The 27193-nt window shown below is 42.6% G+C and overlaps 1 protein-coding gene across 1 annotated transcript; it reads left to right on the forward strand.

Moving 5' to 3' along the window:
* Positions 1 to 1471: 1471 nt before the first annotated feature.
* On the forward strand, positions 1472 to 26098 carry gtf3c4 (general transcription factor IIIC, polypeptide 4). Its single transcript, XM_061980885.2, has 5 exons — positions 1472 to 1805; positions 6822 to 8549; positions 17506 to 17636; positions 17823 to 17911; positions 25031 to 26098. The coding sequence occupies exons 1-5, from the start codon at positions 1497 to 1499 to the stop codon at positions 25093 to 25095; spliced, it is 2322 nt and encodes a 773-aa protein (XP_061836869.2). The 5' UTR covers positions 1472 to 1496; the 3' UTR covers positions 25096 to 26098.
* Positions 26099 to 27193: the final 1095 nt, after the last annotated feature.

Below are 27193 nucleotides of genomic sequence, written 5' to 3' on the forward strand. Positions count from 1 at the left end.
ATCCAACTACAGAACATTTTAACTCGTATCTTAACCGAGCCTCACTGGAAAGACTATTTACATAATCATACGCCATTTAGAACAGTTTAAAATGCCGTGAAACCTCGTTAAATGCCTTTTCTGTCAATGCTGTGTTCGCTGTGAGCTGGTTTGTTTTCAACGAATTCAATATGGCGACCGGTTGCTAGGGGATTGGCAGGCGGAAGTGACGTAGGTCCGCCCTCGCCTATATATAATATGTATAATCTGTACTGTTAAACTGGTCACACAAAATGGTTGATGGTTGATTATATGACCGAAATAAACGTATTTCATTAATTCATTCAATATTGAAGATGTTCATTTCTGTGATGAAAAATGTTCCAACACATACATGAGTGCGGTTTATAAAAGGTTCATAAAATTCAAAAAATAAATAAAATAAAAATGCTGGATGTTACGTATCTAATCAGCAAATTAAACAAATCATCGGTAAATCGAAAAAAAAAAAAGAAAAGTTGTAAATGTCAAAATATTTTTGTTTATATCCCATCCAAACGAGCCTCCCCCCCGCAAAAAAGAAAGAAACAACAAAAAAAACCAAAGTAATATCTACAAATACATAAATTAAATAAACAGAAAAAAAAGGAAGGAAATAATAACACATTAATAATAATAATAATCAGAAATAAAATAAAATATAAACAGATACAAAAATATATATATATATATAATATGTATAATCTGGTATAAACTGGTCACACAAAATGGTTGATGGTTGATTATATGACCGAAATAAATTTATTTCATTCATTCATTCAATATTGAATATGTTAATTTCTGTGAAGAAAAATGTTCCAACACATATATGAGGGCAGTTTATAAAATTCAAAAAATAAATAAAATAAAAATGCTGGATGTTACGTATCTAATCAGCAAATTAAACAAATCATCAGTAAATCGAAAAAAAAAGAAGAAAAGTTGTAAATGTCAAAATATTTTTGTTTATATCCCATCCATACCAGCCTCCCCCCCGCAAAAAAGAAAGAAACAACAAAAAAAACCAAAGTAATATCTACAAATACATAAATTAAATAAACAGAAAAAAAAGAAAAAAAAGGAAGGAAATAATAACACATTAATGATAATAATAATCAGAAATAAAATAAAATATAGACAGATACAAAAATATATATATATATATATAATATGTATAATCTGGTATAAACTGGTCACACAAAATGGTTGATGGTTGATTATATGACCGAAATAAATTTATTTCATTCATTCATTCAATATTGAATATGTTAATTTCTGTGAAGAAAAATGTTCCTGTGCGGTTTATAAAAGGTTTATAAAATTCAAAAAAATAAATAAATAAAAATGCTGTATGTTACGTATCTAATCAGCAAATTAAACAAATCATCGGTAAATCGAAAAAAAAAAAAGAAAAGTTGTCAAAATGACATTTCCGCCGCTTTCGTGGTTGCCGACGTCACTTCCGCCAGACAACAAACATGGCGGTGTCCGGCTCGTCATGTTTGTTATCTGCCCCAAACGAAGCCGTTAAGATGGAGATAGAGTCCGGCGACAACGCAGCCGTTAAACCGGACGACTTGCCTGTGAAACGGGATCCGGTCGTCTCGCTGTTGTCCCCGGTAATCGGGTCGCAGCCGCTCGTTTGGTCGCAGGACCACCGGCTGTCTGTGTGTACGTCCTCCTCCTTGGTGCTACTGGAACTGATATGTGACGTCACCAGCAGCAAGCAGGAGCTCGTCCTGCACAGAACTTCTATTCTGATGCCCGCTGATGCGCACAAGATTCGGGTAATAATGCTCTAAAGTTGCAAACTCTCAGACAACTGGAACAAGCTAAGTTTGAATTTCTGGCAATCAGAATGCAGTCGTGGTCAAAAGTGTACATACACTTGTAAAGAACATCATGTCATGGCTGTCTTCAGTTTACAATCATTTCTACAACTCTTATTTTTTTGTGATGTAGTGATTGGAGCACATACTTGTTGGTCACAAAAAAACATTCATGAAGTTTGCTTCTTTTATGAATTTATTATGGGTCTACTGAAAATCTACTGGGTCAAAAGCAGGCCCGGCCCTAACCAATCTGGCGCCCAAGGCAAGATTTTAGGTGGCGCCCCCCCACATCGGCAGTGAAGTGTATATACTCACAAGAAACCGAATAGCTTTGTCTTTGACCTTTTTTTTACTTAAAGAAAGCAAATTAACAATCAGAATAGTTAACAAGATAAAAAAAATATGAATAAATAAATGAATGCAAAAAATAAAAAATGAATATATGAAATACAATATTTTTTACATACATATTGCTTAATTTGCATTAATGATGTGCACTTTAACAACTAGGCTTACAACTATACCTAATATATAAAGGGGTGGAAAAGTGACTATTACCTGCAGGGCAAACATTAGCTAACCAGAAGGCAATAACAATGTAAACAAAAAACACCTGCTTAAAAGATCTAATACAAATGTCCCTGAGGAATGTAAGGTGGGAGTACTGTAATTACCTAACGTTACATTATTATTTTCCATAACAAGTTAGCCCCCTCCACAATATTAACCCGACGTTAAAACAGAACTAGCTATTTATTGATTAGCAATTGCCGAATCATGTAACATTAGCTTAATGCTAAAAAGCCAGGTTACTATCACATTCTGTAACAGACAAATAATTTCATGTAGGCTAACGTTACCTACCTGCTACCTCTTGTCTTTTTCTCGTTTCTCCTCCTCTTCTTTTCTCTTTTTTCTTCCCTGGGCACCTGACAGTTTTGGCCGTTTTGACATCTTGTGTTGATTTTTTGATGTGGTGACGTCCAAAAAGAGTCATGATACGGGAAGGGAGGGGCGGGGGAATTTGTGGCACTGGCGTGGCGCCCCCTGATGGACGGTGCCCTTAGCATTTGCCTATACGGCCTATGCCACGGGCCGGCCCTGGTCAAAAGTATACATACAGCAATGTTAATATTTGCTTACATGTCCCTTGGCAAGTTTACCTGCAATAAGGTGCTTTTGGTAGCTTCTGCTGGAATTTTTGACCACTCCTCTTGACAAAATTGGTGCAGTTCAGCTAAATGTGTTGGTTTTCTGACACGGACTTGTTTCTTCAGCATTGTCCACACGTTTAGGTCAGGACTTTGGGAAGACCATTCTAAAACCTTCATTCTAGCCTGATTTAGCCATTCCTTTACCACTTTTGACGTCTGTTTAGGGTAGGGGTGTAACGGTACACAATAATTTCGGTTCTGTACGTACCTCGGTTTAGAGGTCACAGTTCGGTTCATATTCGGTACAGTAAGAAATCAACAAAACATACATTTTCTGGTTATTTATTTACCACATTTGTAAACAATGGCAAAACATACATATACACACAGGGTCCATTGCCAGGGTTAATGTGGTCAACATATATAAAATAAAAACTAAATAAGATAAGGCTCTTAACCAAACCTTTTTACATATAAAGTGCTTTTTTTGATTGATTGATTGAGACTTTTATTAGTAGATTGCACAGTACAGTACATATTCCCTACAATTGACCACTAAATGGTAACACCCCAATAAGTTTTTCAACTTGTTTAAGTCGGGGTCCACATTAATCAACATTAAACTGCCTCAAGTTGTTGCTCAGATTAAATAAAATGACAAAACTTTTCTTCTACATATAAAAAGTGCAACATTAAACAGTTTCAAGTCAACTCGGCCTCAGATTAACTTTTCTTCCCCCCAGCCTGGCTAACTTGGCAGTAAGAGGATATATGGGCTCATTGTTCTTCCACCATAGAAGTGGGTCAAAATCTAGTTTTTAATCAATCAATCAATCAATCAATCAATCAATGTTTATTTATGTAGCCCTAAATCACAAGTGTCTCAAAGGGCTGCACAAGCCACAACGACATCCTCGGTACAGAGCCCACATAAGGGCAAGGAAAAACTCGCCCCAGTGGGACGTCGATGTGAATGACTATGAGAAACCTTGGAGAGGACCGCATATGACCCTGTTGACCCTGGATCTCAGGAAACAGAGTGGACCGACACCAGCAGATGACATGGCACCCCAAACCATCACTGATGGTGGAAACTTTACACTAGACTGCAGGCAACGTGGATCCTGTGCCTCTCCGGTCTTCCTCCAGACTCTGGGACCTCGATTTCCAAAGGAAATGCAAAATTTGCATGGTTGGGTGATGGTTTGGGGTGCCATGTCATCTGCTGGTGCCGGTCCACTCTGTTTCCTGAGATCCAGGGTCAACGCAGCCGTCTACCAGCAAGTTTTAGAGCACTTCATGCTTCCTGCTGCTGACCTGCTCTATGAAGATGGAGATTTCAAGTTCCAACAGGACTTGGCGCCTGCACACAGCGCAAAATCTACCCGTGCCTGGTTTACGGACCATGGTATTTCTGTTCTAAATTGGCCCGCCAACTCCCCTGACCTTAGCCCCATAGAAAATCTGTGGGGTATTGTGAAAAGGATGATGCAGAATGCCAGACCCAAAAACGCAGAAGAGTTGAAGGCCACTATCAGAGCAACCTGGGCTCTCATAACACCTGAGCAGTGCCAGAAACTCATCGACTCCATGCCACGCCGCATTAACGCAGTAATTGAGGCAAAAGGAGCTCCAACCAAGTATTGAGTATTGTACATGCTCATATTTTTCATTTTCATACTTTTCAGTTGGCCAACATTTCTAAAAATCCCTTTTTTGTATTAGCCTCAAGTAATATTCTAATTTTGTGACACACGGAATTTTGGATTTTCATTTGTTGCCACTTCAAATCATCAAAATTAAATGAAATAAACATTTGAATGCATCAGTCTGTGTGCAATGAATAAATATAATGTACAAGTTACACCTTTTGAATGCAATTACTGAAATAAATCAAGTTTTTCAAAATATTCTAATTTACTGGCTTTTACCTGTAAGTGCACAGGAAGCCAGTGCAGGTGAGCCAGTATAGGCGTAATATGATCAAACTTTCTTGTTCTTGTCAAAAGTCTAGCAGCCGCATTTTGTACCAACTGTAATCTTTTAATGCTAGACATAGGGAGACCCCAAAATAATACGTTACAGTAGTCGAGACGAGACGTAACGAACGCATGAATAATGATCTCAGCGTCGCTAGTGGATAAAATAGAACGAATTTTAGCGATATTACGGAGATGAAAGAAGGCCGTTTTAGTAACACTCTTAATGTGTGACTCAAACGAGAGAGTTGGGTCGAAGATAATACCCAGATTCTTTACTGATTCGCCTCGTGTAATTGTTTGGTTGTCAAATGTTAAGGTGATATTTTTAAATAAATGTCGGTGTTTAGCAGGACCGATAATCAGCATTTCCGTTTTCTTGGCGTTGAGTTGCAAGAAGTTAGCGGACATCCATTGTTTAATTTCATTAAGACACGCCTCCAGCTGACTACAATCCGGCGTGTTGGTCAGCTTTAGGGGCATGTAGAGTTGGCTGTCATCAGCATAACAATGAAAGCTAACACCGTATTTGCGTATGATGTCGCCTAGCGGCAGCATGTATATACTAAAGAGTGCAGGGCCAAGAACCGAACCCTGAGGAACTCCGCACGTTACCTTAACATAGTCCGAGGTCACATTATTATGGGAGACGCACTGCATCCTGTCAGTAAGATAAGAGTTAAACCACGACAAAGCTAAGTCTGACATACCAATACGTGTTTTGATACGCTCTAATAAAATATTACGATCGACGGTATCGAAAGCAGCGCTAAGATCAAGAAGCAGCAACATAGATGACGCATCAGAATCCATCGTTAGCAGTAGATCATTTTGGTGTACCGTATTTTCCGCACCATAAGGCGCCCTGGGTTATAAGCCGCGCCTTCAATGAACGGCATATTTCAAAACTTTGTCCACCTATAAGCCGCCCCGTGTTGTAAGCCGCATCTAACTGCGCTAAAGGAATGTCAAAAAAACAGTCAGATAGGTCAGTCAAACTTTAATAATATATTAAAACCAGCGTGATGTGGGCGCGCATGGAATCGTATATCAACATGGACAGAGCTGCGTGAAAAAAGTCACCCGGCCTCTTCGCGTAAACTTAAACTTACCTTAACCACTCGCTCATCTTTTCTTCATCCATCCCTTCGAGTTAGCTTTTATGATGACGCCGGCTGGAAAGGTCTCTTTTGGCAAGGTCTTCCTTTTGAATATCACCATGGGTGGAAGTTTCTGGCCATTAGCATGGCAAGCTAGAACCACAGTGAAGGATGACTTCTCATTCCCTGTGGTGCGAATATTCACCGTACGTGCTCCCGTTGTATCCACAGTGCGGTTCACAGGAATATCAGTTGCTGTGAAATAGTAATCCGTGTGCGGATGGAGAGATTGCGTCTTTTCATGAACCGGATCCCTGTCGCTTAGTAGGAGCCATTTTGTGGTCTTTACAGATGTAAACACACAAAGGAAATGAAACGTACGGTAATATCCGCGCGCTTTTTCTTCTTCTACGCGGGCGGGTGGTTGCTTACAGTAGAAGAAGAAGCGCTTCCTGTTCTATGGGGGCGGGTGCTTACCTTGGCGGTTGCTTGCGTAGAAGAAGAAGCGCTTCCTGTTCTACCGGGAAAAAAGATGGCGGCTGTTTACCGAAGTTGCGAGACCGAAACTTTATGAAAATGAATCTTAATATTAATCCATATATAAAGCGCACCGGGTTATAAGGCGCACTGTCAGCTTTTGAGAAAATGTGTGGTTTTTAGGTGCGCCTTATAGTGCGGAAAATACGGTAGCTTTAATTTCCTTTTTAATATGATTTTTTTTCCTTGTCACATTTGCAGGTGGGGCCAGAAAAAAAGCAGGATAAGGCCATCCAGTACTTTACCTCACACCCAGACCCCAGCTTAAGGCAAGTTTTTCATCTGGACAGAGTGATAGATCCCTTGGGAGTCGCGCCCAAAGGAGTTAAATACGCCAGTTGGTCTCCATTGGGCTGTGACTCCAGTGAACGCTGCCTGCTCGCCTGCCTAACTCTCGACCACAGACTCATCATCCATCACAGCCGCAAGCCTTTCACCTGGACCTCGCTAGTGGACCTCACCCAGACATACGGCGACATGCTCGAGGAGCGAGGCTACGCCAAAAAAGACGACCAGCCGCCTCAGAAAAACCTGCAGGACTTCGAGGAGCTGCAGCGCCGTTTCCAGATGCAGACTCCCGTGAGGATGAAGTGGTCGGGCATTTACAAGATGAAACAGGTGCAGGCTGACAACGCCTGCCTGGACGTGGAGATGGTCCTCCTCGCCGTTTTGATGGAAAACGGCGACCTTGTTTTGTGGAAGTTTGTGTTGCCGTTCGAGAGCGGGGCCGACGTGGTGTTTTTCGACGTCATCGAGTCGGGGGTGAGCAGACCCAGCGATCTGGCGTGGTGGGAGTACGAAAACGCGGACAGACGGATGAGCGGGTTGATCGTCGGCAGCGAGCTGGGCACCGTTAAGATCATGCCGGTCAGCATGGCGGGGGTTAAGGGCTACTTCACCCTGCGTCACCCCGTCATCCTCTGGAAGGAGTGTGACCACATCGCCGCGGAAAGCATCACATGCGTGCCTTTGGTCCACCCCGTTCAGAAGTTGAGCTGCAGCCTCATCGTGGCCGCTCGCGGCTGCTACATCTACTGGTGTTTGCTCATGGTTTCCCCTAGCGGACTAAACGTGTACAACTCTCACGTGTTGGGCCTCCACTCGCTTCCGGTCGCCTCGCTCGCCGTCACCAAGCAGGGGGTCGTGTACGCATGCTACATGGACGGCTGGGTGAAAAAGCTGACGCCAAAATTTACAGAAAAAAGTCTGTTTTTCGACCGAGAGGACATGCTGGGCCCTGAGTTTTTAGGTGAGAGGCGAATGCATGGTATCGCAGTGAGCAGCAACGGAGCGTACGTCGCACTGGCCAGCACGCAAGGTCTGGTGGACATGTTTCACCCCATTGATAGGAATTACCAGGTGCACTTTATTGCCTTGAAATCGCCGGAAACGGCAGCGGGACTTCTGTTAAAATCCCCCTCGCAGAACCTGCACCAGCAGGCCGACCTGCTGGATCTCCTGAGGTGGACCATCCTAAAAGACAAAAGAATCCCAGAGGCGTTGCAGCAAGAGCTAGAACAGAAGATCCAGGACGTGGACTCTCCCTATTTGTGGCGCTTGAAGCTGTTTTTGGTCCGCGTGACGTACCAGTCACTTCAGACGCCGCTGACGGATCACCACTGGAAGCCGCCCGGCGAGGCCGGCAAGGCGCCCGTGCTCGACGACGAGGAAGAGGACGAGGAGGATGAGTTGGAAAACGAGCGCGGGGAGGCCGGTGCCGTCAAAGCGGCGCCGCCGGAGAATCCAGAGGAGCGGATGGAGAAGGCGAAGGCATTGATAGATTCAGTGGAGACCCAGCTGGTCAACAAGAACATGAAGAAACTGCTCGGTGCGGTTTACCTTAACACGCGGATCACAGAGAACACCTGCGTCCCCACGTTGGGCCTGGCCGACCACCTCTCGAAAGATACCAGCGACAAGGACGTGGAGGTAACATCTTTTCTAGTCACATACCATATTTTCCGCACCATAAGGCGCCCTGGGTTATAAGCCGCGCCTTCAATGAACGGCAAATTTCAAAACTTTGTCCACCTATAAGCCGCCCCGTGTTGTAAGCCGCATCTAACTGCGCTAAAGGAATGTCAAAAAAACAGTCAGATAGGTCAGTCAAACTTTAATAATATATTAAAAACCAGCGTGATGTGGGCGCGCATGGAGTCGTATATCAACATGGACGGAGCTGCGTGAAAAAAGCCACCCGGCCTCTTCGCGTAAACTTACCTTAACCACTCGCTCATCTTTTCTTCATCCATCCATCCCTTCGAGTTAGCTTTTATGATGACGCCGGCTGGAAAGGTCTCTTTTGGCAAGGTCTTCCTTTTGAATATCACCATGGGTGGAAGTTTCTGGCCATTAGCATGGCAAGCTAGAACCACAGTGAAGGATGACTTCTCATTCCCTGTGGTGAGAATATTCACCGTACGTGCTCCCGTTGTATCCACAGTGCGGTTCACAGGAATATCAAAAGTCAGTGGAACCTCGTCCATGTTGATAATGTTCTCTGGCCGGATCTTTTTTTCAGCTATCTTGTTTTTACAATATGCACGGAAAGTAGCCAGCTTTTCTTGAAAGTCTTTAGGCAGTTGCTGTGAAATAGTAGTCCGTGTGTGGATGGAGAGATTGCGTCTTTTCATGAACCGGAAACCTGTCGCTTAGTAGGAGCCATTTTGTGGTCTTTACAGATGTAAACACACAAAGGAAATGAAACGTAATATCCGCGCGCTTCTTCTTCTTCTACGCGGGCGGGTGGTTGCTTACAGTAGAAGAAGAAGCGCTTCCTGTTCTATGGGGGCGGGTGCTTACCTTGGCGGTTGCTTGCGTAGAAGAAGAAGCACTTCCTCTTCTACGGGGAAAAAAGATGGCGGCTGTTTACCGTAGTTGCGAGACCGAAACTTCATGAAAATGAATCTTAATATTAATCCATATATAAAGCGCACCGGGTTATAAGCCGCACTGTCAGCTTTTGAGTAAATTTGTGGTTTTTAGGTGCGGCTAATAGTGCGGAAAATACGGTACTTCAGATTCTTTTTAAAAAGCTCTGATTTTGTTGCTCACAAAAAACATTCATGAAGTTTGCTTCTTTTATGAATTTATTATGGCTCTACTGAAAATGTGAGGGTCAAAAGTATACATACAGCAATGTTAATATTTGCTTACATGTCCCCTTGGCAAGTTTACCTGCAATAAGGCGCTTTTGGTAGCCATCCACAAGCTTCTGCTTTTGGTAGCCACAATACTGTCAGGTTCAAACACTGATGACATCTATTAATCAGACAAGAAGCAAGGAATCAATCAGAGACAGAGTTCAATTTAGCTCATGAGGAGAACGCATGGAGCCGGACCCTTAGTCACAGTCTCGCCCTACGCTCTAAGGTCCAGCTCTTGCGTCTCTCTTTTTATTCAGGAGTTCCACAGTCAACAATACTAAGGCTGCGTCTAAAAGGAGTGGTCACATATTTTATGCAAAGCAGGTCCAGGACGCGCGATACGTGACGGAATGTTCTGGGGGCCTTGTGCTTTCGCCCCGTCACCGCTTCGTCTGCGTGTTGGAATCTTATCTTGTTGAGGTCCTTGAAGTCTCTGCCTCGTCCGCGTGCCGTCATCCCATATTCGCTGAAGTCGGTTGAAGTCCTTGGCTGTTGGCGGGCTCAAACAAAGATAACATCTACAGCTGAGGCCACCCCTCAGACAAGAAGTATTTGTCCTTGCTCACATTAGAAAAAGTCCAACTTGAGCACAATAGCTAAATAACTAAAGCAACGTACTTTAAGCATACTAAAGTTAGTGTGATAATATATACATAATTATTCTAACAAATACCCAGCAATATGTTTGGGGGAGAAAAAATTAGGCCTTTAATCCCAGGAACACCAAGGCTACCGTCAAGAATGGTGGTGGTAGTATTATGCTCTGGGCCTGATTTTCTGGTGCTTTACAAAGAGTAAATGGGACAATGAAACAAAATGACAGTTGTCAGATGTTAGTATGTTATACCTCAATCAAACATGGTGGCAATGTTACAATATACTGCAGTAGTCAACAGTAGGGAGGCAGTACTTGGTATAATAACGCACTGGACAATTAGCCTTTTATAAAAAAAAATATATATATATATATATATTAATTGAGATCGGACAAAATGAAAAAATATATTTTTTTTGCCATATCGCCTAGCCCTAATTTCATCTTAACATTTATTAATGTTTAATTTATATACTTAAATGACAGCTGCACAGATTTCTTGGTGTGTTAGGATACAAAACTGAAATACTTTTTTCAAACAAGATCAAAAACATTTATTGAGAACGGGCATATGTAGCATTATTAGGGGTGTAACGGTACACAAAAATTTCGGTTCGGTACGTACCTCGGTTTAGAGGTCACGGTTCGGTTCATTTTCGGTACAGTAAGAAAACAACAAAATATACATTATTGGGTTATTTATTTACCAAATTTGCAGAATCTTCCACCAAAAATATTTTTCTTAGTGTAATATTTGATGTGAAGTAATGGGAACCTTGGATAGGTCAATAATTCATAACAACATTGATTTTGATTCAATATTATGTTTCGAGCAATGACAGTTTGAAAGAAAAAAAAACAGCTTTGTTTTATTAGTCAACATTGCAACTTTTTCTAAATTACATTTAACCTTTTTTATTTCACTTTTGTTATGTTTTTGATTATTTTAATAGCATTTTTAGAATGTGCCGTGGGCCTTTAAAACATTAGCTGTGGGCCGCAAATATCCTCCGGGGCACACTTTTGACACCCCTGCTATAGATAATAAAAAATTAAATGTGATAAATCTATGGATAAAAAGCAGAGTCTGACGACGCATGCGCGTTTACCATAATTCTCTCTCTCTCTCTGTCTCTGCCCCTCCCTCACCAATGCTGCTGTTTGTTTTGTTTTTAACCCCTTCTTAACCCTGAACGCACATTGAAAATACACGCAACCCTAACTCAAAATGCCGGACATTTGAGGCATTTAAGAAACTCCGCCCTGACAGCTCCGCAAAAGAGGACATGTCCGGTGAAAAGAGGACGTATGGTCAGTCTATCCTAGCCCGTTAGCTGCTAGCATGCCGTGTGTTGTGCCTCGGTGTGCATTGTTTACACAACGTGCGTTACGCTACTTAATATGTCCGTGTGGAAACTCGTTCGGTACACCTCCGAACCGAACCGACACCCCCGTACCAAAACGGTTCAGTATAAATACACGTACCGTTACAGCCCTAGATAATATACTGTAATATTTGTTGCAATATTGGATACGATTAAAGTTTAAAATGCAGGCAATTTCAAGCAGTACATTTTTCTGTGAAAATGAAAAAAAAAAATTATATTTAGTGAGAAAATATTAAGTACTTTATTGACACATTTCCAGGTGTTTGCGGGCCAGATCTTGAGTTTGACACCTGTGATCTAATGTTTGCGTTTGCATTAATGATGTATAAATACAAGGGAAAAAAAGCCAGTCAACAAATATTCCAAAGGCTGCAGTTGGATGAATTTATTTTACTGCTCATATTTGTCCCTTTTTAGCTGATTTCCATTTGGCTTGATTAAAAAAAAAAATGGTGTTGTTTAAATAAACCTTTGGCCTAGGGCTTGGCGATATATCGATATAAGCGATATATCGCGGGTTTGTCTCTGTGCGATATAGAAAATGACTATATGGTGATATTGGAGTATACGTTCTCACGCAGTTGCTTTTTGCTGCTGGCATTACACGACAGGCTCTCCTCGCTCTTTCCTGTCTCTCCTTCTCACAGACAACAAGCGCACCTTCTTACATACGTCACATACTGTCACGTCATATGTCACATACCGTATTTTTCGGAGTATAAGTCGCACCGGAGTATAAGTCGCACCTGCCGAAAATGCATAATAAAAAAGGAAAAAAACATATATAATTCGCACTGGAGGAAAAAAAACTGCGACTTATAGTCCGAAAAATACGGTACGTATACGCCCTCGCGGAGCAGAGAGGTAGCGGCATGGGTAACGTTAGCTGAGGTGCGAGTGGTAATACGAGAGAAAGAAAGTGCGAATCTGGTAACAAATGAAGGAAGAATTAATTCCCAAGAAAAACAGCAGGGGGTCCATCGTCTGGCGGTGGTTTGGCTTCAAGTGGGAATATGTCGAACAGACAACCGTAATTTGTCAAGTGTGGGGCAAAAGCGTTTCTACAAAAAGTAGCATTACTGCTAATATGTAGCATCATTTGAAAAGTCACCTGCTAGAGAATGAAGAGTGCTTACTCCGCATGTCAACATCTCCGTTCGGTGCCACACACCCACACCATCAAAATGCAGAGGCAAACATTTCCAGATCAACACCGTATGAAAAAAATAGTCAACAACAGAAGGAGATAACCTTCGCAGGAACCTACCACATAGCGAAGGACGAACACTATTTGATTTCCTATTATGCAGCTCATTTTTATTTGACACTTATTCAAATATCTTGTGTGACATCATGTTTTTAAACTATTGTAGTGGCGTTCTGTAAAAAAAGTGCACTTTAATTTGGTGTTGTTTTGATAAGTCATCTTAGTGACATCATGCACAAAAGTGCACTCATAGCTTGTTTTAAAATGTCTCTGACAATCTTGCACTTTCTGTTTTGGAAATGACATGAATGTTTGTGCCACTGCTTAATAACTGTTTAATAAATACACTTTTGCTAAATTGACTTAGTTGTGATTAGGGATGTCCCAATCCGATATTTGGATCGGATCGGCCGCCGATATTTGCAAAAAAATGCGTATCGGCAAGGCATGGGAAAATGCCGCTCCAGATCCAGTTAAAAAAAACTCCGCTCCGTGTTTTCCAACGCACCGATTTAAATAATACATTCCACTTTTCTGCTGCTCCCTATAATTTCCATTCCGCATTTTCCAGCACACCTTCAACACATCCACAGGTCTGTGGATTCTAACGCAGTTGCTTTTAGCTGCTGGCATTACACGACAGGCTCTTCTCACTCTTTTCTGTGTCTCCCTCTCACAGACAGCAAGCGCACCTTCTTACACACGTCACATACTGTCATGTCATACGTCACATACGTATTAACCCATCCCCGAGCAGAGAGGTAGCAGCATGGCTAACGTTAGCTGTGATGCTAGCGCACCCGTGTGACCAACGTTCTCTCTAAGGTGCGCGCTTGTGCAATTGCGTACTGCTCAAACGTCCTCTGCGCATAGCAATTATATGCCACGCACAGAATCTAATAAAAAAATAAGCGCATAACAATTTTCGACACACCGACACGACAGAGAAAACAGTTTTCGTCATCATTGTTCGAATATTGTGACGTCTGTCGAGACGCTTATCTCCATTCGGTGCCACACGTCCACACCATCAAAATGCTGAGGCAAAAATTTCCAGATCAACACCGTATGAAAAAATGTGTGATTTTTTTAGTTGTGATTTCCTTCTCTGCATGAAAGTTTAAAAGTAGCATATATTAACGCAGTATGAAGAAGAATGTTTTAATGTAGACATGCAAGCCTTGAAAGAAAATTTTGAAAATCAAGACTACATTTCCTGCAAATGGGTGCATTTCTCACCCTATATTTTAACTTTAGATTTATTCTCATATCAAACTCTTTTGGCTGTCTTTTTGACACTTACATCCGGCGCCCCCCTCCACACCCTGGATTATAAATAATGTAAATAATTCAATGTGATTATCTTGTGTGATGACTGTATTATGATGATAGTATATATCTGATAGTATATATCTGTATCATCAATCAATTTAAGTGGACCCCGACTTAAACAAGTTGAAAAACTTATTGGGGTGTTACCATTTAGTGGTCAATTGTACGGAATATGTACCGTATTTTCCGCACCATAAGCCGCCCTGGGTTATAAGCCGCGCCTTCAATGAACGGCATATTTCAAAACTTTGTCCACCTATAAGCCGCCCCGTGTTATAAGCCGCATCTAACTGCGCTAAAGGGAATGTCAAAAAAACAGTCAGATAGGTCAGTCAAACTTTAATAATATATTAAAATCCACCCGGAATGACGGCGAGTGTTGTATTTGTGTGCTTCACTTGTTTTTTGACACCATCTGTGATGTGGGCGCGCATGGAGTCGTATATCAACATGGACGGAGCTGCGTGAAAAAAAGCCACCCGGCCTCTTCGCGTAAACTTCCCTTAACCACTCGCTCATCTTTTCTTCATCCATCCATCCCTTCGAGCTTTTATGATGACGCCGGCTGGAAAGGTCTCTTTTGGCAAGGTCTTCCTTTTGAATATCTCCATGGGTGGAAGTTTCTGGCCATTAGCATGGCAAGTTAGAACCACAGTGAAGGACGACTTCTCATTCCCTGTGGTGCGAATATTCACCGTACGTGCTCCCGTTGTATCCACAGTGCGGTTCACAGGAATATCAAAAGTCAGTGGAACCTCGTCCATGTTGATAATGTTCTCTGGCCGGATCTTTTTTTCAGCTATCTTGTTTTTACAATATGCACGGAAAGTAGCCAGCTTTTCTTCAAAGTCTTTAGGCAGTTGCTGTGAAATAGTAGTCCGTATGCGGATGGAGAGATTGCGTCTTTTCATGAACCGGAAACACCAAGAAGCACCACCTTTAAAATCATCCAGGTGAAGTTCGCTTGCTAGCGCTGTTGCCTTCATTCGAATAGTGATGGTGCTGACACTTCTGCTTGCTGCTCTCTGCTCAACAACCCACTGTTCGAGTTTGTCCTCCAACAGTTGCCATCTTGCTTTGTTCCCTCGGAAACTCTGTTTTGTCTTCTTTACCTGGCGCAGGTCATCTTCTTGCTTCCTCCACCTACGCACCATTGATTCATTTATGTTATATTCTCTTGCTGCTGCTCTATTTCCGTGTTCTTCGGCATGACTTATTGCCTTAAGTTTAAATTCTGCGTTATACGCGTGTCGTTTAGTAGGAGCCATTTTGTGGTCTTTACAGATGTAAACACACAAAGGAAATGAAACGTAATACCCGCGCTTCTTCTTCTACGGGGGCGGGTGGTTGCTTACCGTAGAAGAAGAAGCGCTTCCTCTTCTACGGGGGCGGGTGCTTACCTTGGCAGTTGCTTACCATAGAAGAAGAAGCGCTTCCTCTTCTACGGGGAAAAAAGATGGCGGCTGTTTACCGTAGTTGCGAGACCGAAACTTTATGAAAATTTATATTTATATTAATCCATATATAAGGCGCACCGGGTTATAAGCCGCACTGTCAGCTTTTGTGAAAATTTGTGGTTTTTAGGCGCGGCTTATAGTGCGGAAAATACGGTACTTCACTGTGCAACCTACTAATAAAAGTCTCAATCAATCAATCAAAACACATAGAATCATCATACTGCTGTGATTATATGCATCAAGTGTTCATTCAAGGCTGAGGCAAAATATCGAGATATATATCGTGTATCGCAATATGGCCTTAAAATATCGCAATATTAAAAAAAGGCCATTTCGCCCAGCCCTTGTTTCAATGATGCCATTTCTGTTTGTCATGTATAATTTTGTCTATTTTGTGTTTATTCCTTGAATAAACAGGTCAGTTTCTTGTTACCAACCATTGTGTATTATTCAAACTCCCCTAATTCAGCTGGCTAGTTGTTATCAAGAGTACTAAAACCCCTTTCAACATGATTCTGACAACTAAGTAGGCTAAATAACTTTAAACTTTAATACATGCTCGGATAGGCCAGTATCGGTCAGTATCGGTATCGGATCGGAAGTGCAAAAACCTGGATCGGGACATCCCTAGTATGAAGTAGAATGTTTCAAAGTAGACACATAGAATCATCATACTGCTGTGATTATACAGGTAAAAGCCAGTAAATTAGAATATTTTGAAAAACTTGATTTATTTCAGTAATTGCATTCAAAAGGTGTAACTTGTACATTATATTTATTCATTGCACACAGACTGATGCATTCAAATGTTTATTTCATTTAATTTTGATGATTTGAAGTGGCAACAAATGAAAATCCCAAATTCCGTGTGTCACAAAATTAGAATATTACTTAAGGCTAATACAAAAAAGGGATTTTTAGAAATGTTGGCCAACTGAAAAGTATGAAAATGAAAAATATGAGCATGTACAATACTCAATACTTGGTTGGAGCTCCTTTTGCCTCAATTACTGCGTTAATGCGGCGTGGAGTCGATGAGTTTCTGGCACTGCTCAGGTGTTATGAGAGCCCAGGTTGCTCTGATAGTGGCCTTCAACTCTTCTGCGTTTTTGGGTCTGGCATTCTGCATCTTCCTTTTCACAATACCCCACAGATTTTCTATGGGGCTAAGGTCAGGGGAGTTGGCGGGCCAATTTAGAACAGAAATACCATGGTCCGTAAACCAGGCACGGGTAGATTTTGCGCTGTGTGCAGGCGCCAAGTCCTGTTGGAACTTGAAATCTCCATCTCCATAGAGCAGGTCAGCAGTAGGAAGCATGAAGTGCTCTAAAACTTGCTGGTAGACGTCTGCGTTGACCCTGGATCTCAGGAAACAGAGTGGACCGACACCAGCAGATGACATGGCACACGGAATTTTGGATTTTCATTAGTTGCCACTTCAAATCATCAAAATTAAATGAAATAAACATTTGAATGCATCAGTCTGTGTGCAATGAATAAATATAATGTACAAGTTACACCTTTTGAATGCAATTACTGAAATAAATCAAGTTTTTCAAAATATTCTAATTTACTGGCTTTTACCTGTATGCATCAAGTGTTCATTCAAGGCTAAGGCAAAATATGGAGATACATATCGTGTATCGCGATATGGCCTAAAAATATCGAAATATTAAAAAAAGGCCATATCGCCCAGCCCTACTTTGGCCTAACGCAGGTTGAAAGTAAGATGAACCTCACTTCCACTTGTGTTCACTTAGGTCCTGATCGGACACATCAAGAAAAAGATGCACAAGCAGACGTTCCAGGAGCACTGCTGCTTGTGTCAGGACGTGCTGCCTTTCACGGACCACAGACAAGCCGTATGCGGAAATGGCCACATTTGGCTCAGGTACACAGATGAAGTCTTTATTTACCTTCACGGAGCTGCAATCATACCATTTCCTGTTTTGACATTTACACACGCGTCACGCTTTGTTGTCTTGTCAATCACCACCTCATTGTGTGTTTGAGTGTGTGTGTGTGTGCGTTTGTGCACGACCGCAAGCTCAAATACCCTTTTTCTTGGCTGTTTTAGGTGTGTGTTGTCTTACCAGGCGTGCCAGGCGCTGAGATTCCGGCGCTGCCTCTTGCAGGACAGCATCTCAGCACTCCCAGCACCTGAGGGTAAGCACAATGTTCCTCCACTTCCTGTTCAACCTTTGTTCATCGCTGGTGCTCGAGAAATTAGAGCCTGTTAAAATTAAAAAGTCAATGTGTATGGCTGAGTATTTACATGTCAGCATCACGTAGGGTTGTGCGTAGAGATGTCCGATAATATCGGGCCGCCGATATAATCGGCCGACAAATGCTTTAAAATGTAATATCGGAAATTATCGGTATCGGTTCGGAAATTATCGGTATCAGTTTCAAAAAGTAAAATGTATGACTTTTTAAAACGCCGCTGTGTACACGGACGTAGGGAGAAGTACAGAGCGCCAATAAACCTTAAAGGCACTGCCTTTGCGTGCCGGCCCAGTCACATAATATCTACAGCTTTTCTATGGCGTCACATTAGTGCCAAAAATCCGAGCGCATAAAAACTGTTATCGCGCGCTGATTCTCCACTTCGTGCGCGGGCGCGACACCCTTTTGCGCGCGCTGTGCCTTTTTGCGCGCGCGCGGTGCCTTTCTGTGCGCGCGCGGTGCCTTTTTGCGCGCGCGCGGTGCCTTTCTGCGCACGCGTGACGCCTTTCTGCGCGCTCTCTGTGTACTCCTGGCATCTCTCCTCGCGCTGTCATGTTTCTTTTTGGCACTTTGGGGGCGGGTATGCTTAGAAGGCCCCTCTTTTCTGATTGGCTGTGAGCATTTTTCATATGACCAATCATTCTCCAGTGTAGCAACGTTGTAGCCATCTTACCTCGGACATCTAGCCTCAATCATTACATTGATGTCAATAGTACATGTACCGTATTTTCCGCACTATAAGGCGCACCTAAAAACCACAATTTTTCTCAAAAGCTGACAGTGCGCCTTATAACCCGGTGCGCTTTATTACGATTCATTTTCATAAAGTTTCGATCTCGCAACTTCGGTAAACAGCCGCCATCTTTTTTCCCGGTAGAACAGGAAGCGCTTCTTCTTCTACGCAAGCAACCGCCAAGGAAAGCACCCGCCCCCATAGAACAGGAAGCGCTTCTTCTTCTACCCGCCCCCGGAAGAAGAAGAAAAAACGCGCGGATATCACCGTACGTTTCATTTCCTGTTTACATCTGTAAAGACCACAAAATGGCTCCTACAAAGCGACAAGGATCCGGTTCATAAAAAGACGCAATCTCTCCATCCGCACACGGATTACTACCGTATTTCACAGCAACTGATATTCCTGTGAACCGCACTGTGGAACGGGAGCACGTACGGTGAATATTCGCACCACAGGGAATGAGAAGTCATCCTTCACTGTGGTTCTAGCTTGCCATGCTAACTTCCACCCATGGTGATATTCAAAAGGAAGACCTTGCCAAAAGAGACCTTTCCAGCCGGCGTCATCATAAAAGCTAACTCGAAGGGATGGATGGATGAAGAAAAGATGAGCGAGTGGTTAAGGGAAGTTTACGCGAAGAGGCCGGGTGGCTTTTTTCACACAGCTCCGAAGGCGAACACACCTTCACTAAGACGGGCAGATAGCGCCGGACGACATACGCCAACATTTGCCAGTGGATCGTAAATGCCTGGGCAGATATTTCGGTCACAACTGTGGTCCGAGCTTTCCGGAAGGCAGGATTCACAGAACTGCTGCACAACAACAGCGACACTGAATCCGATGACTTCGACGAGACGGAGCCGGCCATTTTTGGATCCCACGCTTGCGCAACTTTTCAATTCGGACACCGAAGACGAAGAATTCGAAGGATTTACGAATGAAGAATAACTTCAGAAGGTGAGCGCTATGTTTATTTTGTGTGTTGTGACATTAACGTTCGAGCAACATTATGTTGCTTTTGCTCTACACCATTTTGAATTTTACTATGTTTGTGATTGCACATTTGCGTACATTTTGGGACAGAGTTGTTAGAACGCTGGTTTTCAATATATTATTAAAGTTTGACTGAACTATCTGACTGTTTTTTTGACATTTACTTTAGCGCAGCGTTTTTTTGACATTCACTTTAGTGCAGCGTAGGCGCGGCTTATAGTCCGGGGCGGCTTATTGGTGGACAAAATTATGAAATATGTAGTTCATAGAAGGTGCGGCTAATAATCCGGTGCGCCTTATAGTGCGGAAAATACGGTACTAATTAAATTACCATAACTTACCAATTTACAAACGGTTTGCCTTGTTACAAATCGTATTACATGTAGATATGACATAGGATGCTGTACCTGTTGAAATTACCTCTTTCGCTTTAAAACAAAAAAGACTTAATTGTGCAACATAGTTGTGTAGGGTCAGTGTTAGTCAGTTCTCTGATTATTTTAAACTGTTTCAGAATACATTATTAAAAGCTATTTTTAACATTTTAAAAACAAAATTCAAAGATTATTTCATTAATTTTATGGCTGAATCAAAAGAAATTCCATAAATTAGAAAACAAATGTTCAAGAAGAAGTGAAATTATAAAATAATGTTATGGTTGGATGTTATTGCTGGTGGACCAGTTCTGGCTGAAAGATGTGATTATGGTGTTTGTTGTCTTATTATTGATTTGGATCACATTTTGTATCACCCTGTATTGTGTTTATGTGGTATGAAATAACCTTCATCAGCGCGCGACATTTTTTTATCCACTACTTCCTCCGTAAATCTTGATACATATTGACGATGACCCGCCCTGCTATACTTCTGATTGGCTCTGAGCATTCAGAAAGGAGGGGCCGTCTAAGCATACCCGCCCCCAAAGTGCCAAAAAGAAACATGCCAGCGCGAGGAGAGATGCCAGGAGTACACAGAGAGCGCGCAGAAAGGCGTCGCGCGCGCGCAGAAAAACACCGCGCGCACAGAAGGGTGTAGCGCGCGCGCGCACGAAGTGGAGAATCAGCGCGCGATAACAGTTTTTATGCGCTCGGATTTTTGGCACTAATGTGACGCCATATTTTTCACACACAGAAGTGAATGCCTGCATACTGGGTCAACAGCCATACAGGTCACACTGAGGGTGGCCGTATTAACAACTTTAACACTGTTACAAATATGCGCCACACTGTGAACCCACACCAAACAAGAATGACACACACATTTCGGGAGAACATCCGCACCGTAACACAACATAAACACAACAGATCAAATACCCAGAAACGCTTGCAGCACTAACTCTTCCGGGACGCTACAATATACACCCCCCGCTGCCCCCCCCCGACCCCCCACCTCAACTCAACCCCGCCCACCTCAACCTCCTCATGCTCTCTCAGGGAGAGCATGTCCCGATTTCCAAGCTGCTGTTTTGAGGCATGTTAAAAAAAATAATGCACTTTCTGACTTCAATAATAAATATGGCAGTGCCATGTTGGCATTTTTTTTCCATAACTTGAGTTGATTTATTTTGGAAAACTTTGTTACATTGTTTAATGCATCCAGCGGGGCATCACAACAAAATTAGGCATAATAATGTGTTCATTCCACGACTGTATATATCGGTATCGCTTGATATTGGAATCGGTAATTAAGAGTTAGACAATATCGGGATATCGGGTATCGGCAAAAAAGCCATTATTGGACATCTATAGTTGTACGGTATACCGGTACTAGTACAGTATCGTGGTACTAATGAATCAAAAACAGTACTATAATCTGTTTAAAAAGTACCGGTTCCCGGGCATGACGGCGCGTCGTGACATTGCTGGTTTTACGAGCAGAGGAGCATGTTCAGCAGCGCATACACACAGAGTACTTACAAGCAGACACATGTGTAGACAGAAAAGGTAGACGCATTTTGGCCTAAAAAGTAAAGATAAAAGTGAAGTTATAACACTGAAACGCCTTCAGGAAGAGGTGCTTTAAAAACCTCTTAAGTTCCCAAGCTGTTTGTTTACATGCTTTTTTTTTTATTTCTCTTTGCTATTTGGGCTTATTGGACCCTAATTAGAATAAAAACTAAGAATCATCTTTTGATATGATGTACTTAGTCCATAAGTACACAAACGTGTACTTCATGTTTAGTGACATGCTAATTCTTATTTTTACACTTTTTTTCCAAATTCCATTGTATGTTATACTCTTCTGACACCACCAGATGGCAGTATAAGTGTCCACATAAGCGGCCATAAGACCCCAATTCAGTAGTGTACACAATTTTGGAAATAAGAGCTAAAAGGTGCTGTCCACGCATGTGGCCACTAAGCCTTTAATTAAGACGTGGCTAGCTAGTTAGCGGCGAACGTCCATCCGCAGTCTGCAGTGTTTTAGCTACTTCTAAATCACTAATCCTCGCCTCCATGGCGACAAATGAAGTAAGTTTCTTACAAGTATCATTATCACTGGAGGACGAGGAATAGCTAAACATGCTTCACTACACACCGTAGGAGGATACAACAGCTCACCGGCGTCACAATGTAAACAAACGCCATGGGTGGATCTACACCTGACATCCACTGTAATGATACCAAGTACAGGAGCGTATCTAGTTGATACCACTATGATTACATTGATGTTTTTTATCGTCACACAATCTTTTTTCCTTTTTTTAAAATTCATATTTTTGTTAAATTCATATTTTGTCGAGATTTACTGTTAATATGTGCTTACTTTCTGTTTCCACATGTTCTATCTACACTTCTGTTCAGATGTAATAATCACTTATTCTTCTCTTCTTTGATACTTTACATTAGTTTTGGATGATACCACACATTTAGGTATCGATCCGATACCAAGTAGTTACAGGATCATACATTGGTCATATTCAAAGTCCTCAAGTGTCCAGGGACGTATTTCCTGAGTTTATAAACATAATATGAATTTCAAAAAAAGGAAAAAAGATTTTGTGACGATAAAAAATATCCATGTAATCATAGTAGTATCGACTAGATACGCTCATGTACTTGGTATCATTACAGTGGATGTCAGGTGTAGATCCACCCATGGCGTTTGTTTACATTCAGGAGCGCTAGCTTTTGTTAGTGGTGACATCGGTGAGCTATTGCATCCTCCTACGGTGTGTAGTGAAGCATGATCAGCTATTCCTCGTCCTGCAGTGATAATGATACTTGTAAGAAACTCACTTTATTTGTCGCCATGGAGGCGACATGCCGACTGCGGATGGATGTTAGCTGCTTAAAGCACCTCTTCCTGAGGGTGTTTCAGTGTTATAACTTCAACTTTATCTTTACTTTTTAGGCCAAAAATGCGTCCGTTCTCCCTTTTCTGTCTACACACCGTGTCTGCTTGTAAGTACTCCGTGTGTGTGCGCTGCCGAACATGCTCCTCTGCTCGTGAAACCAGCAATGTCATGATGTGAGGATGAAGCGCCGTCATGCCCGTTGCGAACCGGTACTTTTCAAACCGAGTATAGTACCGTTTTTGATTCATTAGTACCGCGACACTATACTAGTACCGGTATACCGTGCAACTCTATCTTGGAACCAACCCCCAACCACAAATACAGGTAAAAGCCAGTAAATTAGAATATTTTGAAAAACTTGATTTATTTCAGTAATTGCATTCAAAAGGTGTAACTTGTACATTATATTTATTCATTGCACACAGACTGATGCATTCAAATGTTTATTTCATTTAATTTTGATGATTTGAAGTGGCAACAAATGAAAATCCAAAATTCCGTGTGTCACAAAATTAGAATATTACTTAAGGCTAATACAAAAAAGGGATTTTTAGAAATGTTGGCCAACTGAAAAGTATGAAAATGAAAAATATGAGCATGTACAATACTCAATACTTGGTTGGAGCTCCTTTTGCCTCAATTACTGCGTTAATGCGGCGTGGCATGGAGTCGATGAGTTTCTGGCACTGCTCAGGTGTTATGAGAGCCCAGGTTGCTCTGATAGTGGCCTTCAACTCTTCTGCGTTTTTGGGTCTGGCATTCTGCATCTTCCTTTTCACAATACCCCACAGATTTTCTATGGGGCTAAGGTCAGGGGAGTTGGCGGGCCGATTTAGAACAGAAATACCATGGTCCGTAAACCAGGCACGGGTAGATTTTGCGCTGTGTGCAGGCGCCAAGTCCTGTTGGAACTTGAAATCTCCATCTCCATAGAGCAGGTCAGCAGCAGGAAGCATGAAGTGCTCTAAAACTTGCTGGTAGACGGCTGCGTTGACCCTGGATCTCAGGAAACAGAGTGGACCGACACCAGCAGATGACATGGCACCCCAAACCATCACTGATGGTGGAAATTTTACACTAGACTTCAGGCAACGTGGATCCTGTGCCTCTCCTGTCTTCCTCCAGACTCTGGGACCTCGATTTCCAAAGGAAATGCAACATTTGCTTTCGTCAGAAAACATGACTTTGGACCACTCAGCAGCAGTCCAGCTCTTTTTTTCCTTAGCCCAGGTGAGACGCTTTTCGCGCTGTTTCTTGGTCAACAGTGGCCTGACACGAGGTATGCGGCAGTTGAAACCCATGTCTTTCAAGTGTCTCTTGGTGGTGGATCTTGAAGCACTGACTCCAGCAGCTGTCCACTCCTTCTGAATCTCCCCCACATTTTTGAATGGGTTTTTTTTTCACAATCTTGACCAGGGCGCGGTGATCCCTATCGCTTGTACACTTTTTCTGACCACAGTTTTTCCTTCCCTTTGCCTCTCCATTAATGTGTTTGGACACAGAGCTCTGAGAACAGCCAGCCTCTTCAGCAATAACCTTTTGTGTCTTTCCCTCCTTGTGCAATGTGTCGATGGTTGCCTTTTGGACAGCTGTCAAATGTGAAGTCTTCCCCATGTTTGTGTAGGCTTCAGAACTGGACTGAGAGACCATTTAAAGCCCTTTGCAGGTGTTTTGAGTTAATCAGCTGATTAGTTTGTGGCACCAGGTGTCTTCAAAATGTAACCCTTACACAATATTCTAATTTTGTGACACACGGAATTTTGGATTTTCATTTGTTGCCACTTCAAATCATCAAAATTAAATGAAATAAACATTTGAATGCATCAGTCTGTGTGCAATGAATAAATATAATGTACAAGTTACACCTTTTGAATGCAATTACTGAAATAAATCAAGTTTTTCAAAATATTCTAATTTACTGGCTTTTACCTGTAGATTACAGTTCTGTGGGAAACACTGATACTCCCATTATATGAAATAATGTATTGGTCATCATGTTCCCCATCCTAACCATGATCTGGTTCCCTTTTAGATCCACAGTGGGTGAAGAAGATACTCCAGGCACCATGTTCCCTCTGCGACTCGCCAATGGTTTAGTGCTAAACCAGCACAGGAACACAAGTATGCCTGCACTCTCCACAGGGTCCAATCACTGCTAATAGGTCACGCTAATTATTATTATGTCTGCAAGTAAAAGTATTGTTTCCAAACACCTGCTGAGGTCTTAATTGCCTATTTTCATGAGGCAAAACAGTGATTCTCAAACGGTAGTGTGGGTACCACTAGTGCGCCGGTGTCAAACTCAAGGCCCCAGGGGCCAGATGTGGCCCACTACTTCATTTTATGTGGCCCTCCAAAGTGCTTGATTAAAGTACTTTCTGGCTAAATGTATTTGTTCTTTTAATTTTGACAGAAAAAAAAAAATACTGCAATTATATTAGACCTCACGATTCGATTCCGATTCTTGGGATGGCGATTCGATTCAACACGTTTCATGTCATATATTATTTGGTATATACATTTTACTCAAACCTTTTCAAAACAAAAGTTCCTCTTGGCTGCTGACATATGATTTATACGCACAGTGTTGTTTTTTTATTTTTTTATTTACGAAAGTCACAGAATGTTAATCTAATTAAAGAAAAGGGAGCAAACCAAACTCCAAACCAATCCGAGCTTTAAAATACTGAGGGTAGACATTTACAAAGCTATTGAGAAAACATAAAAAAAAAAAAGGAAAAACTAAAATTTGCAAAACCACAGTATCAATAATAACAATGATAGCAATAATATTGATTTAATGTTTTTTTTATCCAAAAAAAGATTCTTTAAAAAAATAATATTAAAAAAATCAATCGGGAATACTTCGAAGATCTCCTCAATCCTACCAGCACGTCTTCCTATGAGGAAGCAGGGCCTGGGGAATCTGTGGTGGGCTCTCCTATTTCTGGGGCTGAGGTTGTTAAAAAGCTCCTCGGTGGCAAGGCCCCGGGGGTGGATGAGATCCGCCCGGAGTTCCTTAAGGCTCTGGATGTTGTGGGGCTGTCTTGGTTGACAAGACTCTGCAACATCGCGTGGACATCGGGGGCGGTACCTCTGGATTGGCAGACCGGGGTGGTGGTTCCTCTCTTTAAGAAGGGGAACCGGAGGGTGTGTTCCAACTATCGTGGGATCACACTCCTCAGCCTTCCCGGTAAGGTCTATTCAGGTGTACTGGAGAGGAGGCTACGCCGGATAGTCGAACCTCGGATTCAGGAGGAACAGTGTGGTTTTCGTCCTGGTCGTGGAACTGTGGACCAGCTCTATACTCTGGGCAGGGTCCTTGAGGGTGCATGGGAGTTTGCCCAACCAGTCTACATGTGCTTTGTGGACTTGGAGAAGGCATTCGACCGTGTACCCCGGGAAGTCCTGTGGGGAGTGCTCAGAGAGTATGGGGTAACGGACTGTCTGATTGTGGCAGTTCGCTCCCTGTATGATCAGTGTCAGAGCTTGGTCCTCATTGCCGGCAGTAAGTCGGACACGTTTCCAGTGAGGGTTGGACTCCGCCAAGGCTGCCCTTTGTCACCCATTCTGTTCATAACCTTTATGGACAGAATTTCTAGACGCAGTCAGGGCGTTGAGGGGATCTGGTTTGGTGGCTGCAGGATTAGGTCACTGCTATTTGCAGATGATGTGGTCCTGATGGCTTCCTCTGGCCAAGATCTTCAGCTCTCGCTGGATCGGTTCGCAGCCGAGTGTGAAGCGACTGGGATGGGAATCAGCACCTCCAAGTCCGAGTCCATGGTTCTCTCCCGGAAAAGGGTGGAGTGCCATCTCCGGGTTGGGGAGGAGATCTTGCCCCAAGTGGAGGAGTTCAAGTACCTCGGAGTCTTGTTCACGAGTGAGGGAAGAGTCTTCAGTAATGCGGACGCTGTATCGATCCGTTGTGGTGAAGAAGGAGCTGAGCCGGAAGGCAAAGCTCTCGATTTACCGGTCGATCTACGTTCCCATCCTCACCTATGGTCATGAGCTTTGGGTCATGACCGAAAGGACAAGATCACGGGTACAAGCGGCCGAAATGAGTTTCCTCCGCCGAGTGGAGGGTCTCTCCCTTAGAGATAGGGTGAGAAGCTCTGTCATCCGGGGGGAGCTCAAAGTAAAGCCGCTGCTCCTCCACATCGAGAGGAGCCAGATGAGGTGGTTCGGGCATCTGGTC

The sequence above is a fragment of the Nerophis lumbriciformis genome, linkage group LG20, assembly GCF_033978685.3.
Source record: "Nerophis lumbriciformis linkage group LG20, RoL_Nlum_v2.1, whole genome shotgun sequence".
NCBI classification, from domain to species: domain Eukaryota; kingdom Metazoa; phylum Chordata; class Actinopteri; order Syngnathiformes; family Syngnathidae; genus Nerophis; species Nerophis lumbriciformis.

Excerpts from the sequence above, each read along its gene's own strand:
- gtf3c4 (XM_061980885.2), top strand. The coding sequence starts at position 1,497 with ATGGCGGTGTCCGGCTCGTCATGTTTGTTATCTGCCCCAAACGAAGCC. Across the intron at positions 1,806-6,821 it reads CTGATGCGCACAAGATTCGG|GTGGGGCCAGAAAAAAAGCA; the intron begins GTAATAATGCTC and ends TCACATTTGCAG. Across the intron at positions 17,637-17,822 it reads AATGGCCACATTTGGCTCAG|GTGTGTGTTGTCTTACCAGG; the intron begins GTACACAGATGA and ends TGGCTGTTTTAG.